Raw genomic sequence first — 24,113 nt, 5'->3', positions numbered from 1 at the left:
ACTTATATAAGTATAATATAATACAGGGAGAATCCATCTCATTCTGCAGCAGCCACTCACCAGGGTTGGCTCTTCAACGTATAGAGTGGAAACACAACTCTCCTGTGAACTCTCCATTAAGAGCATAAACCCCAGTCATCCGACCAACCAAATTTTGTATGACATGTATTCACAATGCACAAGAAAGACAGTAAGTTGAAGTCACAACTATGCTGGAAATGTACTTTTAAGCTCCCAGTTTAGTATAAATAAAGCCTAATGAGCATACCAGGGGACATGGTCAGGACTACCCGCTGACATCTGTGGGCATAAGAAAGAGACTTAGGAGTAATTATTTCTGATGACTTAAAGGTAAGCAGTGTCAGAAATAGCAACCAGGGTGCTGGGTTGTACAGCAAGACAAATTAGTAGTAGGAAGAGGGACGTGATTCATTAGACCAGGCCACCTTCTTCCATTGCTTCGTGGTTCAGTACTTATGCTCATTGTAGGCACTTTCAGCAGAAGACAGAGGTCAGCACAGGCACACTGTACGCAATAAACTGCGATGCACTGTGTGTTCTGACACTTTTCTATCATCCAGAATTAACCTTTTGAGCAATTTGAGCTACAGTAGATCATCTGTTGGATTTAAACCACACAGCCAGCCTTTGTCCCCCATGCGCATCAATGAGTCTTAGCTGCCCATGACCCTGTTGCTAGTTTACAGCTTTTCCTTCTTTGGTCCACTTTTCATGAGTACTGACCACTGCAGACCAAGGACACTCCACAAGAGCTGCAGCTTTGGAGATGCTCTGACCCAGTCGTCTAGCCATCACCCATTGCATGTGTAGGTGGGCATCAGCATATTGTGTTATCATGAGTGTATGTGTCAGAATATGGTATTGAAGTGTCAAGGGTGAGCGTAGAGGTAGTGGTTCTTGGAATAGGTACAGGAGGACCAGGATTTAAGTATTAAGTATCGCACAAATTTCCAGGGTTCTACAAAATCTCTTTCTAGACTTCTTCTCCAGGGAAGGTAGCTTTAAGTCCAAGTAGAACGGCTAGCCAAACAACCCAGTAATAAAGAAGCCATATGTTTAGAAACATTAAGCTCAATGCACATTAAATATTTTGACATGACTGTTCCTTTAAATTAAGTCTTAGTATACTTAGTATGCAATTTATACTCATAAGTAGCATTCTATCTGAGGCTATTGTACTCACAGGCATCAACCACCATTCATGCATTTAACAAATTATATTCCTAAAATAAGTTTCTCTTCTCTGTGCTTTGTAAACTAATTATATACAGTTTTTATTTTAAGCTGTTAGCACTTTTCTCTCTAAAAGAGCAAGCATATGATTAATTATATGATTACCTAAGCCTCTGAGGCATGAAGTATTTGCACTTCATCAAAATAGGACTGTTAAAAAATAGGTAATGTTTAAAAGTGAGAAAGGAGGAATTATTTGACAGGCACAACATTTTTACAGCTTTTAAACCATCCGCTGACATAAATTATTGTTTTTAACCACTGATCGTGCATCTTAGAGAGATTTTAGGATTACAGAATAGATCTGAATACTAATTTAGAAGCAGAAGTCACTGAAAAAATAAGTAAATAGTTTTTTTCTTTTTTTATTACAACCATCATTGTTGGTTTTATTATAACATTCAGGGCTTACCCCCAAACTAGGTAGATAGATGTATTTGAAATGTCAAATGTGATAGGTCAACACAATATAAAAATAAATAAAAATACAATTTGGTATCCCGCTAGCAGACATCATGAATTTTGCTGTTAGGACAATGAGTATAAGTTCTGTACGGGAAAACATGGCGATACATTCCCTAGTGGTTGTGGATGGTTGGCACACCATTATGCCACCTGTGCTAGCACGTTGTGTAGTTTACAGCACTACTTGATATGTCTGTGTTCTGCTGCCTTAATGTACCTCCTACTGACCTTCAAGGAGGTAAATAGCACATCTCCATTTAGGCAATGGATTCATTTATGTAAGATGATTAATTTATGGAAATAGTAATGACAAAAGAAGTCCAAAATAATTCGTAATCAGCCTATGCATAGTACCATTTGAATAGTAAGGGGAAATAAGTTAAAAGCATCTCAAATACCTCAAGACTTAAATAAAAATGAAGAAAAAGTTTTTCCTTTAAGAGCACTTTATTTACATTATGTTTTCTTCAAACAGAACGCAAGGAAGTAATTTCGTGAGTTGTAGTGTTTGCCATTCTCAATGTCTGCTTTGTAGTTATGCTTATAGCAATGATGGAAACTCCGGCCTATATTAGTTACCATGATTTTCAATGCGGTAGAACATAATTACACCTATACCACTAAATGTTCCAGGCTCCTAAAAATGAGGAACACCAGAGAACAAAAGTGGTAGTGGGTCACGGAGGCACTGTGCTCCATTTAACAGGGCTGTTCATCATGCTCTGCCAACCACGTGAGTGATGGTAACACAGGAAAATAATCTGACGGCACATAAAAACCATTCTCCCATGGTCTGCCCATTTTTCCAGATGTAGAGACTCAAACCTTTATCAGTTCTTCTGATGGGAGGCTGTTACATTTATCTGCCACCCTCTCTGTAGGCTGTGCCAATTTGGGCACATTAACAATGCATTATGAAGTGCTAAACTACTGAGTGTGAGATTAAAGTTGGGCCAGCATAAAGCATAGGTAATACAATGGAAATAAATAGTTGCCACGACTTGCCCCATAACCATGCCAGCGCAAATTAAATGTCAAACACAAGCCTTCTGGCATATAGTTAACTGCATTATTTCATTTTATAAACAAATGGCACAGTCTTTTATGATATGCCATTCAATAAACATAATTTATGTACGTCTACTTTCTGATGCTGGCTACGTATGCTGGAAGGTATATCATGTTTATTTCTGTATCTGCACCTTTTCCGTACATTTGTTCACTCTTAATGAATTCATCAGCCTTATCAGATCCAGTTATATTCCATACACAGATCCAAATTCAGAGTTTAAGAAATAGCCCACAAAATCTTGGATAAAAGTAAATTTGTCTCTACGTAGAAAGAAATTGCAAAACTAACCCATGATATTCAGCAGTAATACATTATCTGCTTCAAAGCACAAGAAGCAATTAAGATTAAGTGATTCATTGTTACCTACAGGGAAAATCAAACCTTTTTATGCAGCTGAAATGTGTTAAAAAAAAGTGTGTAGAAAAACTTGTATATCACTTTTCTTTAATTTTGAGCAAAAATGCAAAACATAGCAGAAGAAATGGCAATTGATGACAGTCTCAATACATTTATGTGCAGTGGGAGCAGGGCTCAACTGTATTGTGTATCTGACAACAAGCATTGCTTACAGTATAATAATCTGAAAATTGTGGTCATCTGCCTTAAGTATCTTTCGGTGTGGAGTTCCACATATAGCGACTGGGGTCCTAGAACCACCAGGCCATCACACATAGTTTACATTGAGCGGATCCTTTAATACTTCTTTTATGGTTTTATATGATGTTCTTCCTGGGAAGTGTATGTCAAAACAGAATGTATTCTCTCAGGAATGTGTTTTGGGCCACTTAGCAGGAGTTACACCTTGCAAAGAATGTGGCCAGCCCTCCCATGATTGGAATTTAAGTACTTCTTCTAATTCCTGGCAAGGTAACAGACCATGACATTGATGCAGCACATTATTCTTTAAAATGTGATAATAAACTCTTAAAACCTTCAGTAAAGTGAAAGTCACCTGAAAAAATATCATAAATGCATCAACAGTATATTGAAAAAAAAACAGCTACATCATATGCTACAGAGACTTATGTAAAAGAACATTGATTTACTTTCCATACTGATCTACACTATGTGGACAAAAGTATTGGGACACAACTCTTAATCATTGAATTCCGGTGTCTCAATCAAACCCATTGCCACAAGCACCTAGCCATGTAGTCTGCATTTACAAACATTTGTGAAAAAAATAGGTCATTCGTAAGAGCTCAGTGAATTCAAGCGTGGTACTGTGATTGGATTCCACCTTTGCAATAATTCATTTGTGAAATTTCATCCCTGCTAGATATCCCACATTCAACCATAAGTGGTATTATTGGAAAGTGGAAGCATTTAGGAACAACAGCAACACAGCCACGAAGGAGAAGACCACGTAAAGCCACAAAGGAGAAGACCACGTAAAGTCACAAAGCAGGGTCACGGAGTGCTAAAGCGCATGGTAAATAAAAGTCGCCAATGCTCTGCTGATTCCACAGCTGAAGAGTTCCAAACTGGCATTAATATCAGCACAAAATGGCGGGAGCTTCGTGGAATGGGTTTCCATTGCAGAGCAGCTGAATGCAAGACTCACATCACCAAGTACAATGCCAAGCGTTGGATCGAGTGATTTAAAGCATGCCGCCACTGGAGTAGTGGAAACGTGTTCTGCAGAGTGATAAATCATGCTTCTCTGTTTGGCAGTCTGAAGGGCGTGTTTGGGTTTGGCGATCCCAGGAGAACGTTACCTGCCTGATCGCATTGTGCCAACTGTAAAGTTTGGTGGAGGAAGGATAATGGTGTGGGGCTGTTTTTCAGGGAAGTAAAGGGAAATTTTCATTCTTCAGCATGCCAAGACATTTTGGACAATGCTATGTTTCCAACTTTGTGGGAACAGTTTGGGAGACCCTTTTCTATTCCACAGTGACTGTGCCAAGTGCACAAAGCAAGGTCTGTAAAGACAGGGTTGGACTTGTGGAAAGTCTTCCCAGAAAAGTGGAAGCTGTTATAGCTGCGAAGGGGGGACAAACTAGATAGTAATGTCTATGTATTTCAATGCAATGTCATAAAAGTCCCTGATGGTGTAACGGTCAGGTGTCCCATCTAGTGTATATATGGTAGCTAGACAGATACCACATGTACCAGCATGTACTGGCTGCCTGGGTATGATAGGAGTGTGATTCCTGTTAGAAATCACACTCCTATCATGCCAAGTCATATTGCTAATTTTTTTTGTCCAATTGTGGTGTGTTACCTACTTTTATTAAAAATGTGAGTTTTTATTATTATTTTTAAAGTGGGGGGTCATTTTTGGTTTGGCTAAGTGAACCGTGAATGTTTTGGTCCAGAATTTTAATTTTGGTGCATCCCTAGAATAAATAGAACTATTTCATTTTTAATAATCCTGAGTCCTGAATTTGTTGTCTTTCTAGGCCCAGAAATCAGTGAGAGGAAAAGTAAAGGTTTTGTGTCATTTACTTTATTTTAATCTGCATATTTTATTAAAGGCCATATTTTCTCACAGTGAAAAATGAGTGCGGCCCGCGCACGTATACAATTCTGATGAAGTGGCCCACTGCAGAAAAAACTTGGACACCCCTGGGGTAGACAGTGAGAAGGTGGGTAGGGAGAGGGTAGCTAGTGAGAAGGGGCGTAGGGAGAGGGTAGCTAGTGAGAAGGGGGGTAGGGAGAGGGTAGCTGGTGAGAAGGGGGGTAGGGAGAGTGTAGCTAGTGTGAAGGGGGCGGTAGGGAGAGGGAAGCTAGTGAGAAGGGGGCGATAGGGAGAGGGTAGCTAGTGAGAAGGGGGGTAGGGAGAGGGTAGATAGTGTGAGAAGGGAGGGGGTAGATAGTAAGAAAGTGTGAGAGGGGGTAGATAGTGTGAGAAGGGGGAGAGGGGGTAGATAGTGTGAGAGATGGGGAGAAAGTGGGGATCTGATGGGGGAAAATGCTGTCCCCTCCATATTTTTAGGGGTTCCTACGCCCATGAGAGAGAGCGCAAGAGAGTGAATGAAAGTGAGACAGCGTAAGTGTGTGTTCATGTACACCTTAGCTTTATTTATTTACGGTCATTTTAGTTGTGCGCAATATATTACATTATAACAAGATGATCAGATTATAATTGGAGAATGCTCCACTGACTTTATTATTCTATTATAAATGACAGCTCTTCATAAGTAGAAAATGCAAAATGCTAGAAAACAATATCCTGAACACTTTCCTTCGGTAAATGAACAAAAGGTTTAAAAAGCACATCCTTATAACATTATCCCTCTGCAAAAACCCAAGGGATCTTTGGCTGTGATTTCACTGCCAAAACGACGAGTGTGTGAAATGTTTAGTAAGCAGATGCTCACACGCTGTGTGTCTACCTCTCAGGAAAAAAAAACATTTTTTAAATCATTTTATAATTTACAGCCACTACAAGCTAGGAGCACACTCCAAATTGTGTAATGGGGTGAGGAGGCTATGTTCCCTGCATCTGAGAAAAAAAAATCAGTATGCCAACACTATCTTGTCTTTCATTTGTACATGTAGCTGGGATCAATTAAAAGTTGGCCATGCAAACACTTAGATGAAGTACTTGCCAACAGGAAAGCTGATGCCTTGGGAATGCTAACTACTCGATGTGCGTTTACAGTGAGCCGTGGAACAAACTGGAGATGTTGCCTTATGGTCAATGATTGCCGCGCAATTAAAAATAAAATATTCGGGAAGCTAATCATTTCTGCTGAGTCAAAAACATGTCATTGTTGACTTGTTTTCTTACCTTTGGGTGTCTTCTTTTAAGTAAAGGGTAAGAAGTTGTTTCGGGATATGAAAAGACATGCAGCTCTCCGACATCTGCTCTCGGACACATATCCACTTGTTATCAGCTGACGGGAATCTGTAAAACTTATAGATGGGATTCTTTAGCACTGTTAAGGAGAAGAAAAAGGTACACACATATTTGAAACCACAAAACATCAATAGCATTTTGTAAACTACTTAAAGACTGTTTATGTCTCCACATATAAAATGTTGTGGCATTTGTATCTATACGGAAAACTTTTGCCATATCATTGATATTGCCTATATGAAAGTTGTTGTTTTTTTCTCCCGTTTTAAAACAATTGTAATAAAAAGCCATATGGTCTTTAAAATACAGCCATGATTGAGTACATATAATCTTTATATATTTTAAGATACCGTGAATGGTACTGATTTAACATATACACACTCAATGTAGAGATGAATAGACACTGATTCTACATCTACCTGCCAATAACCACTATATTTATCACAGTTCAAAGTGATAAAGATCTTTCAACCTCCCATACTTGTTATGTAAAAGATTTTTGTAAAGATGAACAGTACTGAAAGGATATATGCTGAGCCTTGCAATGTATTAATATCATGTACAGTCGTGTGAAAAATAAATTACTCCTTCTTTGAATTCTATGGTTTAACATATCAGGATATAATAACTAGACTTGGGTGCCGGCCAAGTCTTCATGTTCGTCTTCCAGGGAAAAAAATCTTCATATGCCACGAATATTCGCCCGTTGTTAAAATACGCAGCAGCTTTGGCGCCAGGCTTTTAAAAGTCTGCAAGAGGGAATCTGTTGGTCACCGGCAGGGGGCTCCTCTGCCATTAACCAATGAAGGGCAACTGCTCTTCATTGGTTAATGCCAGACGAGCCCCCTGGTGGCGACCAATAGAATCGCTCTTACGGACCTTTAACTCATGAGGCCGAAGTCTCCCTAGGCCAAGTTGCCTCGAGCTGTACCTTGCCCTGCACTTTGCCAGGGGGACTAAAATCCCTGTTCCTCCAAGGCCAAGTTGCTCAAAGCGGTTGTCTAAGACTCTAAGCAACTTGGCTCGGAAGGAACAGGGATTTCGTACAGACCTTTAACTCCTGGATCCTCCCCAGTATTCGGTATTCACTTTGAAAAACGAAAGCCGAATACGAATGCACAAGTCTAATACTAACAATCCTCTGTACAACCTCAGATGAACAACGACACATGACATATTACACCGATGCCATGATTTATTCATCAAACATTATTAGAAACGGAAACTTTTATGACCCCAGGGATCTCAATTGGCACAGGGTTGCCCTGTGCAGCAGGGGGTTCACCTTCAGGGTTCCCCAGTACAGCTGTCAGGTGCTGCAGCATACAGGGATATGCACTGATCACTTTGAATGTAACTGTGTCAGTCTGTTTCTTCATGCAGTTGCAGGGATCTAGCCAGAGGGTTGTGGGAAGGGATGGCAATGGGCAGGCCAGAGCAAATGGATGCTGGAGAGAGCAGGTTAGAGCACAGGGGCCAGGAAGAGGATTGGAGGATAAGACGGGAGCTGGAGGAGTCAGAGAGAGGCTTCGCAGGGCAGAAGGACAGGGAGGGCAACACTTGCCAGCGTGGGAACTGTAATGCTGGATGGCAACACGGCCAATCATAGTGCAGCATTTGCAGGCCCCGCCCAGCATGACTGACAATTCCCACTGTGACACGGCTATTATATATTAGATTGGTGAAGCCCCCGAGATAACAGTCCAACAGGCTTACTGGGCAGGGATATTGATGTCTTTACAAAATGGTAATTCTGGGGCAAAATGGCTTTACTAATCAATACAATGCTTCTGCTAATTGTACCATTCCACTGGTCAATTCCAAATTAAATATAGGAGGACACGAATTAAAAATACAATTTCAGCCGCACAACTAGTAGGAATTTTCACTTAGATAAAGATATCCAAAAGTTCAGGAAAATAATTTTCACAGGCAAAACACTACATTTCTGGGTTTGTATATGCCCATTCAATAAATGTGATCTGTATCTATCAAAGCCATATGGATTTAACTTATAAACAGAATCCATGCAGTGAAGCTTAAAAAACTAGTAAAACACATAAAAGAATGCAGTTCAAAGTCAGCCACTGCTTTTCCATACTTTTCATTGTTTCAAACCAAGAACATTGGGTAGGGTTTGTGCATACTTTTTTTTTCCAACGCATGGGGCTTTGTTGAGGAATTAAAAAAAGATGACTGCAAGAAAATAAAGAATTGACCTTTTAAAAACAGTCTGTGCATTGCATGAATGGCCGTACCTGCAAATATATTGTATGAAGCCAGAAGATGATTATTTACAGGCAAGTCATTTGGAAGCACTGCAATTTATGAGAGGTGATTTGAAATCCTAGTGGGAACCCTGGTACCTTTCTCCCTTGGCAGCATCTTCATGTGCATGTCCTACCTTTACGTTTATACATAAATATGATATATTTAGTCTAAACTTTTATAATGAAAGAAGAAATAAAAAGAGCTCACAATAATTCTGCCTGATTTATACCGTGAGAAATAATAAATGCCATGATTACGGTGTGTTTATGCCAGATATGTGGGCTCAACGACCTTCACATAAAACCCTTTATTTAAGTAACCATTAAAAAAACTTCAAGGAAGAACTACATGGAGTTCTTTATTCCCCATAAAATGGCTGAGTTATGACAGCTGCATTCGCTTTTAAACTGTTTCTACTGAAGAGTATCAGGAGGGAAAAAATTAACAACTCATATCTATTTTTTAAGCATTAAAACAGCAGAGGTGAACGGATAATGTTTGTGTCAACAGAATAAAGGCATTTAATTCCCAAGTGCAGTGGAAGCTTAGCATTCAAGCCAGGCTGGCAGCCATTATTAAATGTTTTTCGTCGGTTAAATAAAACATGTCTTGCCAGGATTATTATGAGCCTTTTAAATGAGGCTACCTTGGGAACGGGACTATTCAGAGCACTTTATGGAACCTGAACATGAAAAATGTAAAATATAATGAGGGCATTTGTAGAGGGGCACCAAAATCACTATTTATTTGTATTAACCATGAAACCTTGTGGGCGAAAAGTAAGGGTTAGTGATAACATCTGAACAGTTTTTATTAACTTTGTATGGCCCATTGTGTGATATACTTGAATTTGCTGCCCAGTGAAAATTACGGTGGCTATTTTTTAATTAAGTATTTGCAAAGGAAAGGAAAGCTCTGTTCGTAATCATTTTAAGGATTTTATTGCCATTTCTTATTTGTTACTTTAAGTAGAGAACTGCATCTCTAATATGGATTTAGATAAAGATTATAATGTGATTTCTACCAGAGAGGCAAAATGTAGCAGCCAGGAACAAATCAAAATGATCACAAAAAGTTAGGAGGCGAGCATAAAATTCTATGAGCCACAGCTACATGGTTCCTAAGATTTGTCCTCCTCTAACCCAGAGCTTATGTCCTATTAAACTCACAATACTTACTGTAAAGATTAAAAATGAAGATATTTGTTAGATTTTTGTTTCCTTGTTGGAAAACATTTTACAATTTTAGTACTGATTATATAAGGTAAGTCCCTGCAATATTAAACAATCTTGTGAATTTAATTTTCAGGCTTATAAAATTTTTAAGTATCTTCACAGAAAATGATTATTTTTTTTATTAATAAAGCATATATTCTCTTAGTTACGTTAAGCTTTAAAGTACTCTAATGGACTGCTCACTGCTCAGCTCTAGAAAATCTTCTAAGGTGGGATCAGCATATATATAGCTTATGGCTCCTAATGATTTTTTTGAGGAAATATTATCCATCCGAAAAGGTTAAGGATAAGATGCATCCACTAAGCACAGTACATTGGTGTTATACGTGTAGCTCCATATCTGAAAGTGGTAGTGTAAATTAGCACTGAATAACACCAAAAGATCTTTTATTATAATTTATTTAGATAGACTAATCAATTACTTTTGTTTATCGCTTTCGAATTAATTAAACTATGGATAGCGGTTCCACCTTCCCATCAAGAGCCGGTGAAATTCTCCATGTCTTTTCTTCCCTACTCAAGACCCAACTCAAGAAGTTGGCATACCTGCCAAAGAAGGGAAACTGAGCAATAGCCTCACATTTACAAAATGTATTTACGTATATGCTACTACTTGTGAGGCAAGATGATAATTAGAGCCACTGCAATTATATAACATACCCATAATTACCTTATTAGACGAACCCAGTTCATTTAACTCTTATTTTGACAAGGACAATTATATAGGAATGAATGTCGGTATCATTATGTAAAATTGGATCTGGTCCTTCAACTTGTTTTGAGTGTCAACAAATATAACTCTTAATTACTGCTTTATGGTTAATTTATGTCACTTGAGTTTGTATGTTTGTAAATACGAAGCTTCTATGTTTGACTAAGATAGCCAGCATGCACTAGCTTAACACAGTGAATGACATCAATTTTATCAGGCGAATTCACTTTAGGTAAGGAGTTTAATCTAACATGCAAAGATTGCAAATTAGCTGCTTCAACAGTTTACAAATCACTTTAGAATTAGTATATTGTCTCAGTTTTGATTTGTAGATTAGTTCAGAAATAGAATTCTGTATTTATTGTAATTATGATCATCATGATCACCTGCTTTTGTTTTGTCTTCTATCACCCTGTACTTTAATTGGTTGATATTCTCGTGCGTAAGTAATTCTTTACTTTTACCGATCGAATCCATTTAATCCTAAAATATTGGCAGTAGTGTAAAAAAAAATCCAAACAAGGCTAGTTTATCATGGAGCACAGAACTGCTAAACAGAAATATAAAGCAAGACAGATTACATATAAACCAGCCAATTCAAATATTGCAAATGAATGAGTTGTACAGAGCCTTAGCGGAACCGCAAGGAGAAGATTGCATGGAAGAACACAGCGGAAAAAGAGAGAGTGGGTGGAAGTTCTATCATATACATGTACACAGAAAACTCAGGAGATAAGACTTGGTAAACATCAGATAGTAGACTGTGCAATAAAGCCATAGAACCTGTGTGGAACAGCAGGAAAAAGCATTTTATAGATCTCCACTGACAAGGAACTTAAAGGAATAATATTTATTTTCATGGAAAGTTAGGTAAATCACAATTTGCTTCATTTTTAGTTGTGCCCAATGTTGCGTATAGCATTTGAAGAAGGCTGCAGTAGGTATTCCTATACCTTTGTGGCGCCCCTGATGTACCTTATAAGCACCTATTCACATAAAGTTTGTGGTTTTCACTGTAATCAGAGAAGTCATTAAGCAATATAAAAGCTTAAGGCTTCGGTTCAATAAACAGTAACATACTTCAGTAAGCTTTGGCAATAATAGAAAATGAACCAAAAGCTTTATTTTTCATTAAAAAAAAAAACAAAACCGTATCCGTGAAAAGCCCTACATTGTAGTCAGTGGAACCAAATGAACATTATGTACAGAGGGATTCAGGACAGACAAAGTAAAGGTACAAAGACACCGACGTCCATGACAAGACTGGTGAATTCTATGGTGCATATGGGGCATTTAGTTAAGCGCCGTCACAAAGTCTGCTGCAGCCCACACCTGGTGGGAATGTAGCACATTATTGCCTTAACTTTGTTAAGATGGGTTTGAAACATATTTGCCATGTCTCCTCTACATAATAGATACAACAAATGAAGTTGTTTTGATGCTGGTGGCAGGTTTGCTGTATCCATACCTGGGGACTTCATGGGGTAGGCTACACGGATCTCTCCCTCCTCTGGGGAAGTGGATTTGTGAAGCGGAAAGCTAGTCATAGGGCTTCACCCGGAGCCTCCGATTAAAATACAGAATGTTCCGGGGTTTGGCTGGTGGTTAGATTTTGTTTAATAGAAAATGCCAAGGGTTGGGTGGAAGGTGGCAGGGCTTGCCTAGGGTGCCAGAAATTTCATGTTGCTTTTCTTATTGGGAATTGGAATATATTAATTTTACTTGCACAATCTTGTATCCTTTTCCTTCACACAATTAAAACAAACACACAAGCAGTATTATGCACACATCTTTGGATTTTCATTGCATTCTGATATAACTGCAAGTTATAACATGATTAAACAATAATAGATCTGCAAAGAAATGCTCAACATGTCCTGGAAGGTTGATTGGAATTCACACCATACCTGTGTTTAGTAGAGGTAAATTGTCACTTCCGCTAACTGCCTCTGGTGCCGAGCATTCACAAACCAAAGAACACTGTAAAGACATGAACGTGGTGGGTTACTGTTCGGAAAAATATGGTTATTACTGAAAATATGGATTTTTTTTTAAAACAAAAACAAAAAAAACAATTCCTTAAATCAGACCCAAACGTTGTTTGACTAGATTCAGTTACTGCTTGTAAGCAGCTGAATGAATTGCATGTTGTGGAATTATACAGGGGTCACTTTCAACTATATTCAAACAATAGCACGACTTTCTTTGATGTGTCCTCTTACTGACTCGCACTATCCTTACCTTACAGAAACACTCTGCATGGAAGCAAACTCCTGCCCCTCTCTGCGTTATTGTTAAAGCCTCTCAAAACACAGGCACGCATTATTCTGCTCCATGTTTTTCATTTTCATACAGTTTTTTTGCCAACATTGTGGAAATCCCAGCACACCACTTACCAAGATGTATTTATATGCCTTATGCATATTTTTAGATTGCCAAAGTTAATGTAAATTAACATACGGTTAGAGTATTCTCATCCCATTCAGTAGAATGCGACACAAAAGTTCACCAAGGTAATATATCTAGGTTTTATTAGCTCCCCGAGGCAAGGGGCAATGAGATCAAACACTTCTCTGTTAATACTGAAAATTATGACAAGACTAGAGCTATAATAGATATATCAAATAATGATGGATTCCTCTGACACACAAATACCATCTATGTGTTACTTGACAGAGAGCTTTAAGCCATGAATCACAACATTTTCACTTTTGTTTCAATTGATTTCTTTCGTTTCTATGAAATAGGTTAAAGAATCAAAAAAAAAATTTCAAGCACCTTTTAAATTGTTTCCATAATTAGTGTCTTACAGCATCTTGACTGCTCTGTATAAGCTGTAGTGGTACTTGTTTTTCATTATACCTTTCCAACCGGTGTCAAATGACCTAGAGGGCACGGGTATTCTTCGTTATTTAATTAATATATGTAATTAATAGAAATATTTAATGTGTCTAGAACTAAGCAATGTGTGAGCTATAGATTATTCTTAAGACAATGTGTTTGTGCCATTCTAGACTGTTTAAAGTGGACAGCAGGGCAGTCTTTAACATGGGGCAAGAGAAGAAGCTGCCCAGGCGTACTTTAGGGGCCCGTTACAGCTGGCCATCAGGCCCCCACAAACCAGAGGTCTATCTGGTCACCGGAACGTGCTTCCTCTAGCTATGCCAGGAGGAAGTATTAGAGGAGAACTGGGCTCGGGGTCCACGGCTGTTCAAAGACACTTCCTGGTGGAGTGTAAAAATGATATGTTGCTTTATTTCAACTGGGTATTGTAAAATTTAGGGCTGATTTTCTAAAATAAAAGGCACAATTTACACTAAATCAATATGTCTGTAGACAACTATACTTATTACTTGACACTTATTGTACATCCCCTTTTTATTATGGAGTAAACTATAAAGTTCTTCACACATTTGCTTAATAAATAATAATATACAGTACATATTTTATCTAATATTGAATTGAATTTGTAAATGTATGACTATGTTCTCCAATTAGCCTATCCAAAACTTCTTTTGATTGAGATTTTTTATTTCATACCCCCCCCATGCGTTGGCATCAAAAATATTCACAGTGTTTCCCAATAAATTATATCAGAGCCATTAACTTCATTACTACAGGAGATTTAAAGGAATACAATACTCATAAAAATATGTATCATAATTCCAGATAGCACTTGTCCTTTCTGATCCTGCATTGGAAATACGTTCTTCCCATCCCCAGCATACCTTTTGTGACTAATCTGCAATAGCCACAATATCTTCCATGATTAGGGAATTTAGAATTGACATAAAAGGTTGCCTGGGAATCTACTGAACAGACTGTGAATCATATTTACTATGAAAAAGGCCAATTCTATTTTTTTTGTGCTATCACATAGCAAGCAGGTGTAGAAAATTGTGAGCATTCATTACCACCCTTTCCATGTCCGAATTGCTATGCAAATTGACATAACCACCGAGTAGAATATTTTAAAGGTATGTTCCCGCGAAGAACATTTTACCTGTTGATAAACACAGCTGTGGGATAATTTTAACAATTTTTCTTATATTTCTAATCTTGCAAAACTTATGTTTTTAGCCTTGCTAATCATCTAAAATGACATTTTACACAAATTGTTCAAGCCCAAACCTCATGCATAATCTATAAATGCAGTTTTCTGGAAAAACATAAAAATAAAGATTTGAAGGCAGATGAAAGCTAGCTGGCCAATCTAGTCTACTCGTCGTGCTAATAATATATTATATAATACATTTAATTGGATATATATATATATATATATATATATATATATATATATATATATTATGACATTGTAAGCTCTAGGGAGATGATTTGTTTGGTATTTACTATACAATTCATGTATGTGGTTCCCTTGTGTGGAGCAGGTTTCTGAGAATTATCGTCCTAGAGGACCATGCTTAAGATCCCTATAAGTGACATTATGTATATACATACACATCACACACATACACAAAAAGAAATCCATCTATAGATCTCACCTGATTATTGAGCGTTTCTTTTTACTTGCCTACTTTTATCACTTTGTACTGAAATAGCTTTTATTACTTTTACATTTCAACGATATGACCAATTGGTTACCTTTTGTCCTTGTGCATCTGTTGTAATGTGATCTGCTGCTTCCCCATTCTGTATCTCCCCCATCTTCAACAAATTGACTTCGATATTACCGATTTTCTTTCCACCATTTAAGGTTCTGAAACGGAACGAGGGAGGACCAGTGAGATACACACTTCATTAAAACTAGACTTGTTCAACAAGTTTAATTATAGATCATTACAACCAGATACTGCTATTAACAAAAGAAATGATAATGCAGGAGGTGTCTACAAGTTATTTCCAGACTCTGCTCACATACAAACACGTAATCACGCAATACCAGTCCCACTTCAGGGACACCATCCAAGTTGTTGGCATGTACTGCCTTTTCCCACCAGCCATAAACTGCAACAGCAGGTGGGTCAGTGCTACCACCCAGCTTCCCCATGGGACCCTGCCCGCAGGAAAGGCCCACACCGTACACTCTAACCAACGAGATGGGCACCCCCACAACTTGAACAAAACTGTGTCCAATAATCCCACCAATCACCATGCTAGCAGGCTAAAACGTATAACTCTCTAAACAAGGGGAAGAGAGGGAAATGTCTCTGCTTTCAAGTCTGTTGCAGAAAAAGGAAGGTAAACTATTGCTACAACACCTTTATATACATATACATATATATTTGTATTTATTTTTATTATAAACCCACCTATCATATACTACCAAACAAGCCCCCCTCCCATACCCACTATCACCCACGCTACTTATCACAGCCTTGCTACTTATCCAAACTCAGGCTGGATCATGGCGTCCTTTCTCATATCTGGGTTTATATAACACGACTGTTGCCACAGGTACACTATCATTAGAATAGAAGATCCAAAGCACATCGTCCCCAGCAGACTGCCACTAGGCAATGAGCCATAGGCTCAAAGTTCCGAAAAACCATATAACCACATAAAACAATGAGACTGCTCTACATCTACCACTCTGCAAATTTTACAGGAATCTGCAGCAAAGGCACTTATCACAGATGTATTCCCTCTGACAGCATCAAGCATCATAGGGGTTAATAAATCTTTATTATTTTGGGCTGCAAATTTCTGTTTGAAGTCTACCTGTTACAGTCCAAATGTTCTAAAAATACCCTTCTGCGCATTCATAGTCTGATTCACCTCTAGGTACCTTTCATTACATAGATATTCTTTTAACTGTGTGACATCACTGGCCGATGCTGCCAGATTCATCTATTTTCTGCCTTAGCTGGCTGCTGAAGGTCACAGCTGATCTGATACATGGCAGTATATTTAACAGTCTGCACATTTATATGGCGTCAGTGCAATTATCAAAACACGGCTCACGGGCTTTTTATTTCACCTACATTTCTAGGAAGGAAATAATATCGACCTCACTTGAGTACGAAACCGTTTTGAGATTTCTTGCTGCAAAATTGACACCTAGCATTTATCTGTTTGCCTAGCAGAACTAGACATAAGCGGGTGCCGAGTTCACGCTTGTTTGGATGTGTGAGACAGCCACTTCACATCCTTATGAGGTCACGAACATCACAACGTTGTCCCTCAACAAAGGCTACAGGAGGCCTAAATGTTTTTTGTCACTGATCTTCAAGCTCTGAAACATGGTCAAGTGCACCACCAGCTCATGTATTAACAACTTATTTGATATCTGTGAAGTCTAATGATGACTTATTTTCTTCGTCTACTATATACCTTTAGAAATTAGAATGTTCTCCCATTTGTATTTTGTAAGCTGTAGTCATTCAAGTGCTGCTAGCCTCATTACCTAACTGACCTGCTGAATCATCACATTCATTTAATGGAAAGTGCTAAATACACAGCGTGTGGTATAGGTTTAGAACCCCTTACAATATAATCATACATGGCAAATCTCTCTATTGCCTTGCAACCAAATAAATCTTTAAAGGTGCTGCTTAAAGATTATTCTTTCATTGACAGTCTTGAGGAGGAGGAGGGCTAATCTCCTGCCGCATCTCTCCTGTTCCCTCAGCTCTTGTACATTTGATGTAACCCTTTCCTTTGCCCACTTTTTATCCACCCTTCACCTCCGGGTGTCATTCCTACCATGATTCTGCAGTTTCACTGCCTCTGAATCCATTCAACGTCTTAATGTTTGTCTCTGTGTCAGTACAGTCCTTACAGAGGTTTCTGTGCCTTGAAGGTTTTTAGGTGTACCTTTTTTATATAGACTGTATTATACTTGTTTATGCTGTTAATCGTGTTCTGAGCTGTGTTGCAGTATGTCTTGTAACTGATATGTATGTTCTGTCATGGATTTAATTCAACATTCGAAACAGCTGTAGGTGGAACACTCAGACTCATGCATTTCAAGCTCTATGCTGAGATCCATGTCTATATGTGAATGAGGAAGCCCATATAGGTAGGGAATCAAAGAGTGACATACCTTGCGCATGTCTTATATTTTCCACTGGCCATAATTAAAAAAAAAAATTAAGAAGCGTTAAATTTTAAACCAAAAATTCCAGCGAATGAGCAGACAAGAGCTAGGTCAAAAAACCCACTTGTCTCCAAAAATGGGAAGAAACTAGTTCTTTTCACCCAGGGAAAAAAACTCTCACAACAAATGTGTTCTTGTGGTTGCATTTGCACCAATGTATACATCACAAGCGTGGTGATGTATACGTCACATGACTGGAGACACCAGCGGTTGGAAACTGGTTCTAGATTTACCATGTGCTTGAAGCAAATGCTTTGGTATGTTTTAGGCAACAGAACAGATTGGTGGTTTTTAATTATTCTCAATCATTCACATTAGGATATAGGAGTCTTAAAAATAATACAAAAAAAGATTAAAACCATGAAGGTCAACTGCCAACAAAGGTCAAAGAGGATACCTTTTATTTGGTCAAAATATAATCAAAATCCAACAATAAAAGCAATTGGACTTGCAGTGAAATGTAGAAAATACACATATACTATTACAAAGTGCAGAGCCTTCACAATGCTTGTGACAATAATATATGTGTAATTTCTAGGATTTATGTTTTTTGTAGGTATTTAAGCACTGAATCCGTTTTTGCTTGACATCTTCCGGGTTTCTTTGATTTGATTTCAAAAACCCTCTTTACAAACTCCTTTTAAAAGTATTTGGCAGCATGAATCCACCGCAAGGAAATTAATATTTTACGTGTGAATGATACCAGTGCACAAATCAACAAACAGCTCCATAAATGTCTGGGGAACAGCCATCATTAGCTTTGCCGGCCGCTGTGAATGTAAAATACCACTGGTGCAGCTTTGCCATCAAAACAACGAGCATGCTGTGCATTTAAAACACATCAGCGCAGATATATAGGATTAATGTCCAGCCTGGCCAAAATGGGAGGTGATATTTCCGTATAATAAAAACAATAGCAAACATAGGATAAAATATCACGTTTCTGGCCTTAATACTGTACTGTCCTGCTCTGTTGTTTGCATTCTTTTTAGTTTTATAGAAAATGTGCTGAGCCAGGTGTTTTATCTCCAAGTCCTGCTGTAGATTGTATGGAAGGAACCTTAAACATGGGCCTTGTAGTTAGCTGCCGTCTCAATGCCAGAAATACTTTCTTGGGATGTGTACTTAGTTGTTGGAACAGAATCATAGTTGGTGTGTTCCAATCAATTCAGCACAAAAGTCTAATGAATACCAAGCGATGCTAAACATTTGCTTGCGTAGTATGCAAAATTTAGTAGATATCAGATGGCTGCGCTTTGTTTATCACAGACCAAACTGTGCAGGGAACATTAACAGGACTTCTGCAAGAGACTTTGTTAAATTAGATCTAAATTATTTATTTAGTTACCAAACTCTGGATCACTGAATATGTTGGAGATAAAATTACAATTTCGAATGGAATGGAAATGTAGCAAATACGCAACAGTGTGTAGAAAATGTCTATTTGGTATTGGGAAAAAATTGTAACAGTTAAAGAAATTAAGGCAGTGATAAAAAAAACAAGTCACAATTTTAATGTCAAAATAGCATCTGGTCATATAAGTTGCTGTGGATCATGGAAATAATCAGTTGCAGAGTTGGACCTAGCGCAAGTTTGGATGTTATCTGGATGTGAAGACATTAGAAGGGTCAAGTATTTATCACAGACTCCAGACAAGTTCTTTCATTTAATTTTATAAAAAACGGCTCTTGATAGTAAGAAATTCGTACAGAGTCACTCTCATACCTGGGAACTGTAAGAGATTGTTAGTCCATTCTCCAGAAAATAAGAATATTTTAAGGATTTTACAACCTAGGGCTGGGGGATTCATTTTCTACATTGATTTGTTGATAAATGAGCTTACCAACCAATAGAAAAGGAGAACCACTTTGGTACGTGTGGGTAAACAGAGTTAAAAACATTGGCTGTAGCAATTTAATAGTGTTTCCCACGGCACAAAGAGTGAGTGGGCTGTGGGAAAACCACTGGTGGTGGTGGAGGGGAGGACAGCCTTGTCACTTGACTATTATTATAACAAACATACTGAAAGTTCCCAAGACATAAACACTCTCTGAAATGGTAGATGAAGACATAAAAAGGAAGAGACTATATATATACACTTGTTTTGTTGTTCACGATACAATATTTGCGTTAGGTATGTGTGAGCCATAAGTCCCAGGAACATTTGGGTTTTTTTAATCATATGACAGAGGTCTTGTGCATAATTTATATAAAAAAAGCAATCACATGTGTTTTTATATGATAATTACTATATATATATATATATATATATATATATATATTGTATGCCAGATGTTGCCATTGTGCTCAGGCAGAACAAGCTATCTAGAAATATAATCCGTTTTGACTGTCATCATGCAAAATATCTGGATGACTGAAGCGCATGTGCTATGTGTGAATTTGCCGGCCTTTGATAGTCTTTGTTTGTATATGTACGGTTTATTTGAAGGGTATCTTACACACCACAAAAGATTCAATAATAATTAGCGCATTTCTGAAGCTGCGTTTCCCAGGTGAGATGACAAAAACTGGCCAAAGAAGGACAATGATTTTTCACCACAGAAACAAGTGAAGTAGCCCTGGGGGCCACGATGAGCACAGAGTACTAATCCAGGTTGCGAGGAGTAGATAAAAGAGGTAGAAAAATGGGTTGAGGCTACTAGAAATGTAGAAATCTGGAAGCCAAATAAGTTGCTGCCGTAGCCATATCGTCTGAGGCAAACCCAAAGAACATTTGGGTTTTACCCACCAAATGGCACTCTAGGGGATGCTTACATGCACTCATCTTAAATGAAGAATTTTCCTATTCATTATTAAGACAGGTTGACATACAACAACGGTTAGAGACCTCACAATAATAAGAGGAAAAAGGAGCATGCTGTATAAAATATATCGCCCTACAGAAAAAACTGAGAAAACCATCCTCCTCATTTATGGACTAGATTGCAGGTATTCTAAGACTGTTTCTTTCTTACGAGAGACGCTGGTTAAGGCTCTGGTCTTTAGTTAACTGTGGTAAATGCTAATTTAACATCCCCTCCTACAAACCTCTTAAAAGAAGATCTTAGTATTTACTTACGGGGACTAGTCACAAAACAACAAAAAACTTTGGGAGCACTTGACAATAAGGATGAGAAAGACATTTCTTTGTGCTTAGGTGGCAGCTTGTTCCAGGCATTTTCAGTAGGGCGAGGATGTGAAATCCCACTCTGTTCCAAAAGTAAATTACAGATTCTCGGTAAATCACTCAGCACTTACACCTACGTTCAGACTATGTCACCAAAACGCCGTCCAGTTCTGGAAAATACATTATTGTTTCCATAGCCTCTGCTAGCAGAATCTTTTATTTACAAAGATTAGTTCTTTCTATCTCGAGGACTTGACATTAGTGGCGTAACCTAGAGGCAAAGCAAACAAGCCAATGCAACGGGAGAGAAAACAGTCTAATGCTGGCCCAGGGTTTTCTCCACAGAAAACAATTTCGTATCATTGCTTCATTCTATATATCGAGTAACGCGGATGTGAGAGAAACTGCGCACGCTGCGTCTGTGCTTCTTTAATTTTACTCAGGTGAAACGGGGATAGAGGAAACTTGTGTTATTTAATGCCATGCTTTCTAGGTTTTCATTTTCTGAAAGCAATTATTACATAACAAACTACAGATCAATGAAAATGTATATTTGATCTTGAAAGCGTGATTGTGTTCCATCTTCAGCCTCAAACATGATCTACAATAGAGTTAAGTCTGCAGCTATTGTGGACCAAAAACTCATATGCAGCATCCAGAAACAAAAGGAGGGGGTCTGTCTAGTGTTCGTTGTTAAAGTGCCCATAAAACTGCAGAGGCAGAAACAACTTTTATAGGTTAAAGTTTCAAAAAGCATTTTTTTTCCCAGAAAAAAAGCAAAATCTGCTGGTATTTACTACAATTAAATTACTGGTTTGTGTCGTGTTTGCCTTCATACTTTACTGTTTATGAAAAAAAAATTATATAGTACTCCATAAACCTTTAATTGGTGCTAAAATAGCTAATGAGTAAGTATAAATCTCAAGTATACTGAGACAAGCACATTGCTTCTCCGCATTAAACAACCAGATGCGGCCATAAAATGAAACCAGTAATAGACTAATATAATAAATGACCTAGGTAACCAATTATTAGTTCCCTAAGTACACCGTATCAAATAAGTGTAGTTTTATGTACGTGTATGGCCCACATAAGGCCCATATGTATAATAAAAAAGAAAACTAAATAAAGAGGTAGATTTCAAAAGAGAAGGACATTACCCATTAAAGGGTCAATCGCCTCCATACATTGCTTGTTGGCATTAAAACGACTATTGTTGACTAATGTCAGGAGCGCAGGCATGTCCCTAAACATTGTGTCCCTGGACAATGCACACCCCCCAAAAATATTAGGACAATGTAGCCGGTGATTAAGAGTTACAGTGAGCTACATGAAGACAAATACGAGGTTTTAGACTCCTCCATTCCTCGGCATGAATGGGAGATCTGCGAAATGGGCCAAGAACTTTCAATGCTTAGTGCCTCATCAAGCACTCTGGGAACAAAACAGAACAGATGCAGCATTTGTTTGCTATGAAGTAAAAGGCACCGTGCATAAGTATACAGATGATTTCACACTGCTGTCAGGCTCGCTGACAGAAAAAATGAGGAGCTCAGTGATCTTTGGCTGATTCCATGAGATCCTGCCAAATCCCATTGTTGACTTATCTGAAAGATTCATTTGAACCACAAACGATTATTCCACTGCACAACTACCCGCTTGCTACTTGCTCAAAATGAGTAGTAATTAACATAAACCGCAGTTAGTATGAAATGAAACAAATAAGTAAAATGACCCACATAACCCAAACTCAATAGGGGGAAAGCGTTATAAGTTGTTGTGATTACAAAGTGTGTGTCGATGTTGTGACAACAGGTTTTCCAAAATGAATTCTACCAGTCCAACTGCTACAAGGAACCCCATAAAATATAATTAAATCTACATCACATTGCATTACTAAACCCTTCATTGCTCATTATAACAACAGCTCCTTTCTATAGTTTTGAAACTTTTCTCACAAGAGGGGCAGTCACATCACAATTCAGCCTGGCGTAGGGAAGCCCCAGGAATCATTTAAAGGCGCTGTTCTCTGCTGAACGTAACACTTGTAACACTGAATGTCAAAACTTTTTCTGTGTGTCATTCAGAACTTTTGCAAACATCACTTGTCATGTGGCATAAAAGCAGGTTAAAAGTTTTTAAAAGATTTTTAATGCAACTAAACCTTCAGAAGAAAGACTAATTTATAACATCTGCTGAAGATTTTGTTCCAGTGGAACAGCATCTTTAAGGGGACAGAAAGTGGGTCACAAACTATGATGGGAGGACTCCTGTGCAAAGTTTTTGCTCCAAAAAAACAGACAGTTGCATGAAAATTACACCAGCTAATTGAATGTATCACCATAACCAAGTACCTGTCAGAAAAGACAGTATGAATATAAAACTTTCCATATGTCATAGATGCAGAGATACTGCTTGTGCTTCTATACTGATATACATTTACACATAGATGGGTCTCTTTACTAAAGGACCCTTGTTCTTATGAAGGATTCTTCAAGTGAGTGATGTGAAACATGTCCTAAACTCATCACTCACTTGAAGAATCCTTCATAAGAACAAGTTTACAGAAAGTATAGAAAAGCAATAAAAGAACACAACATCAAGGAAATGCCACGTAATACGTCTTTTTTATTCTAGACACCCTGGTGGCTACTCTAAAATCGCTGGAACACGCTTCAGGTAAAGAGCTTCAGGTAATGGTACAATCAGGAGAAGCCTGGCAACATTCAGACTGTGGGGCCTGGCCTCCCCTGATTGTACCTATGTTGCCTCTGCTTTTGGGATGGTTTGCATAAAAACCCACTCAAACATCCATAGATACGGTGAAGGCTATGAAAATATTCTATACCTGGTCTATATTCACCAAAAAAGGAAACATTTCACCGTTGGGTTGTGAAATTTAAACTGACTCCCTGCATAGTCGCTACTTTTGCACCTCTACAAATACGGTATACAGAAAACGATTTCAACCGCTTATTTATACATTCAATTTGGTTGTTTTTTTTTTGTGACAAGTACAACAGAGTTTGCAATGACAATGTTGATTCAATGGGTCTGAGTCAGACTGATTGTTGAAATGTACTCATTCCTGCCAAGTTCCAATGACAGTGATGC

General features: G+C 38.1%; 1 protein-coding gene across 2 annotated transcripts in view; it reads right to left on the bottom strand.

Moving 5' to 3' along the window:
• The window catches only part of INPP4B (inositol polyphosphate-4-phosphatase type II B), a 202,570-nt gene that overhangs the window by 56,339 nt on the left and 122,118 nt on the right, over nucleotides 1-24,113 (bottom strand). For both annotated transcript variants that reach the window (XM_053460982.1, XM_053460972.1), the window contains exons 7-9: nucleotides 15,417-15,531; nucleotides 12,722-12,794; nucleotides 6,528-6,675 (exon numbers count right to left, since the gene is read on the bottom strand). In XM_053460982.1, the coding sequence (XP_053316957.1) occupies nucleotides 6,528-6,675; nucleotides 12,722-12,794; nucleotides 15,417-15,531 (336 nt within the window). The remainder of the gene's footprint in view (nucleotides 1-6,527; nucleotides 6,676-12,721; nucleotides 12,795-15,416; nucleotides 15,532-24,113) is intronic.

This window comes from Spea bombifrons, chromosome 1 (assembly GCF_027358695.1).
Source record: "Spea bombifrons isolate aSpeBom1 chromosome 1, aSpeBom1.2.pri, whole genome shotgun sequence".
NCBI lineage: Eukaryota > Metazoa > Chordata > Amphibia > Anura > Pelobatidae > Spea > Spea bombifrons.
This window is presented reverse-complemented; position numbering and strand designations above follow the sequence as displayed.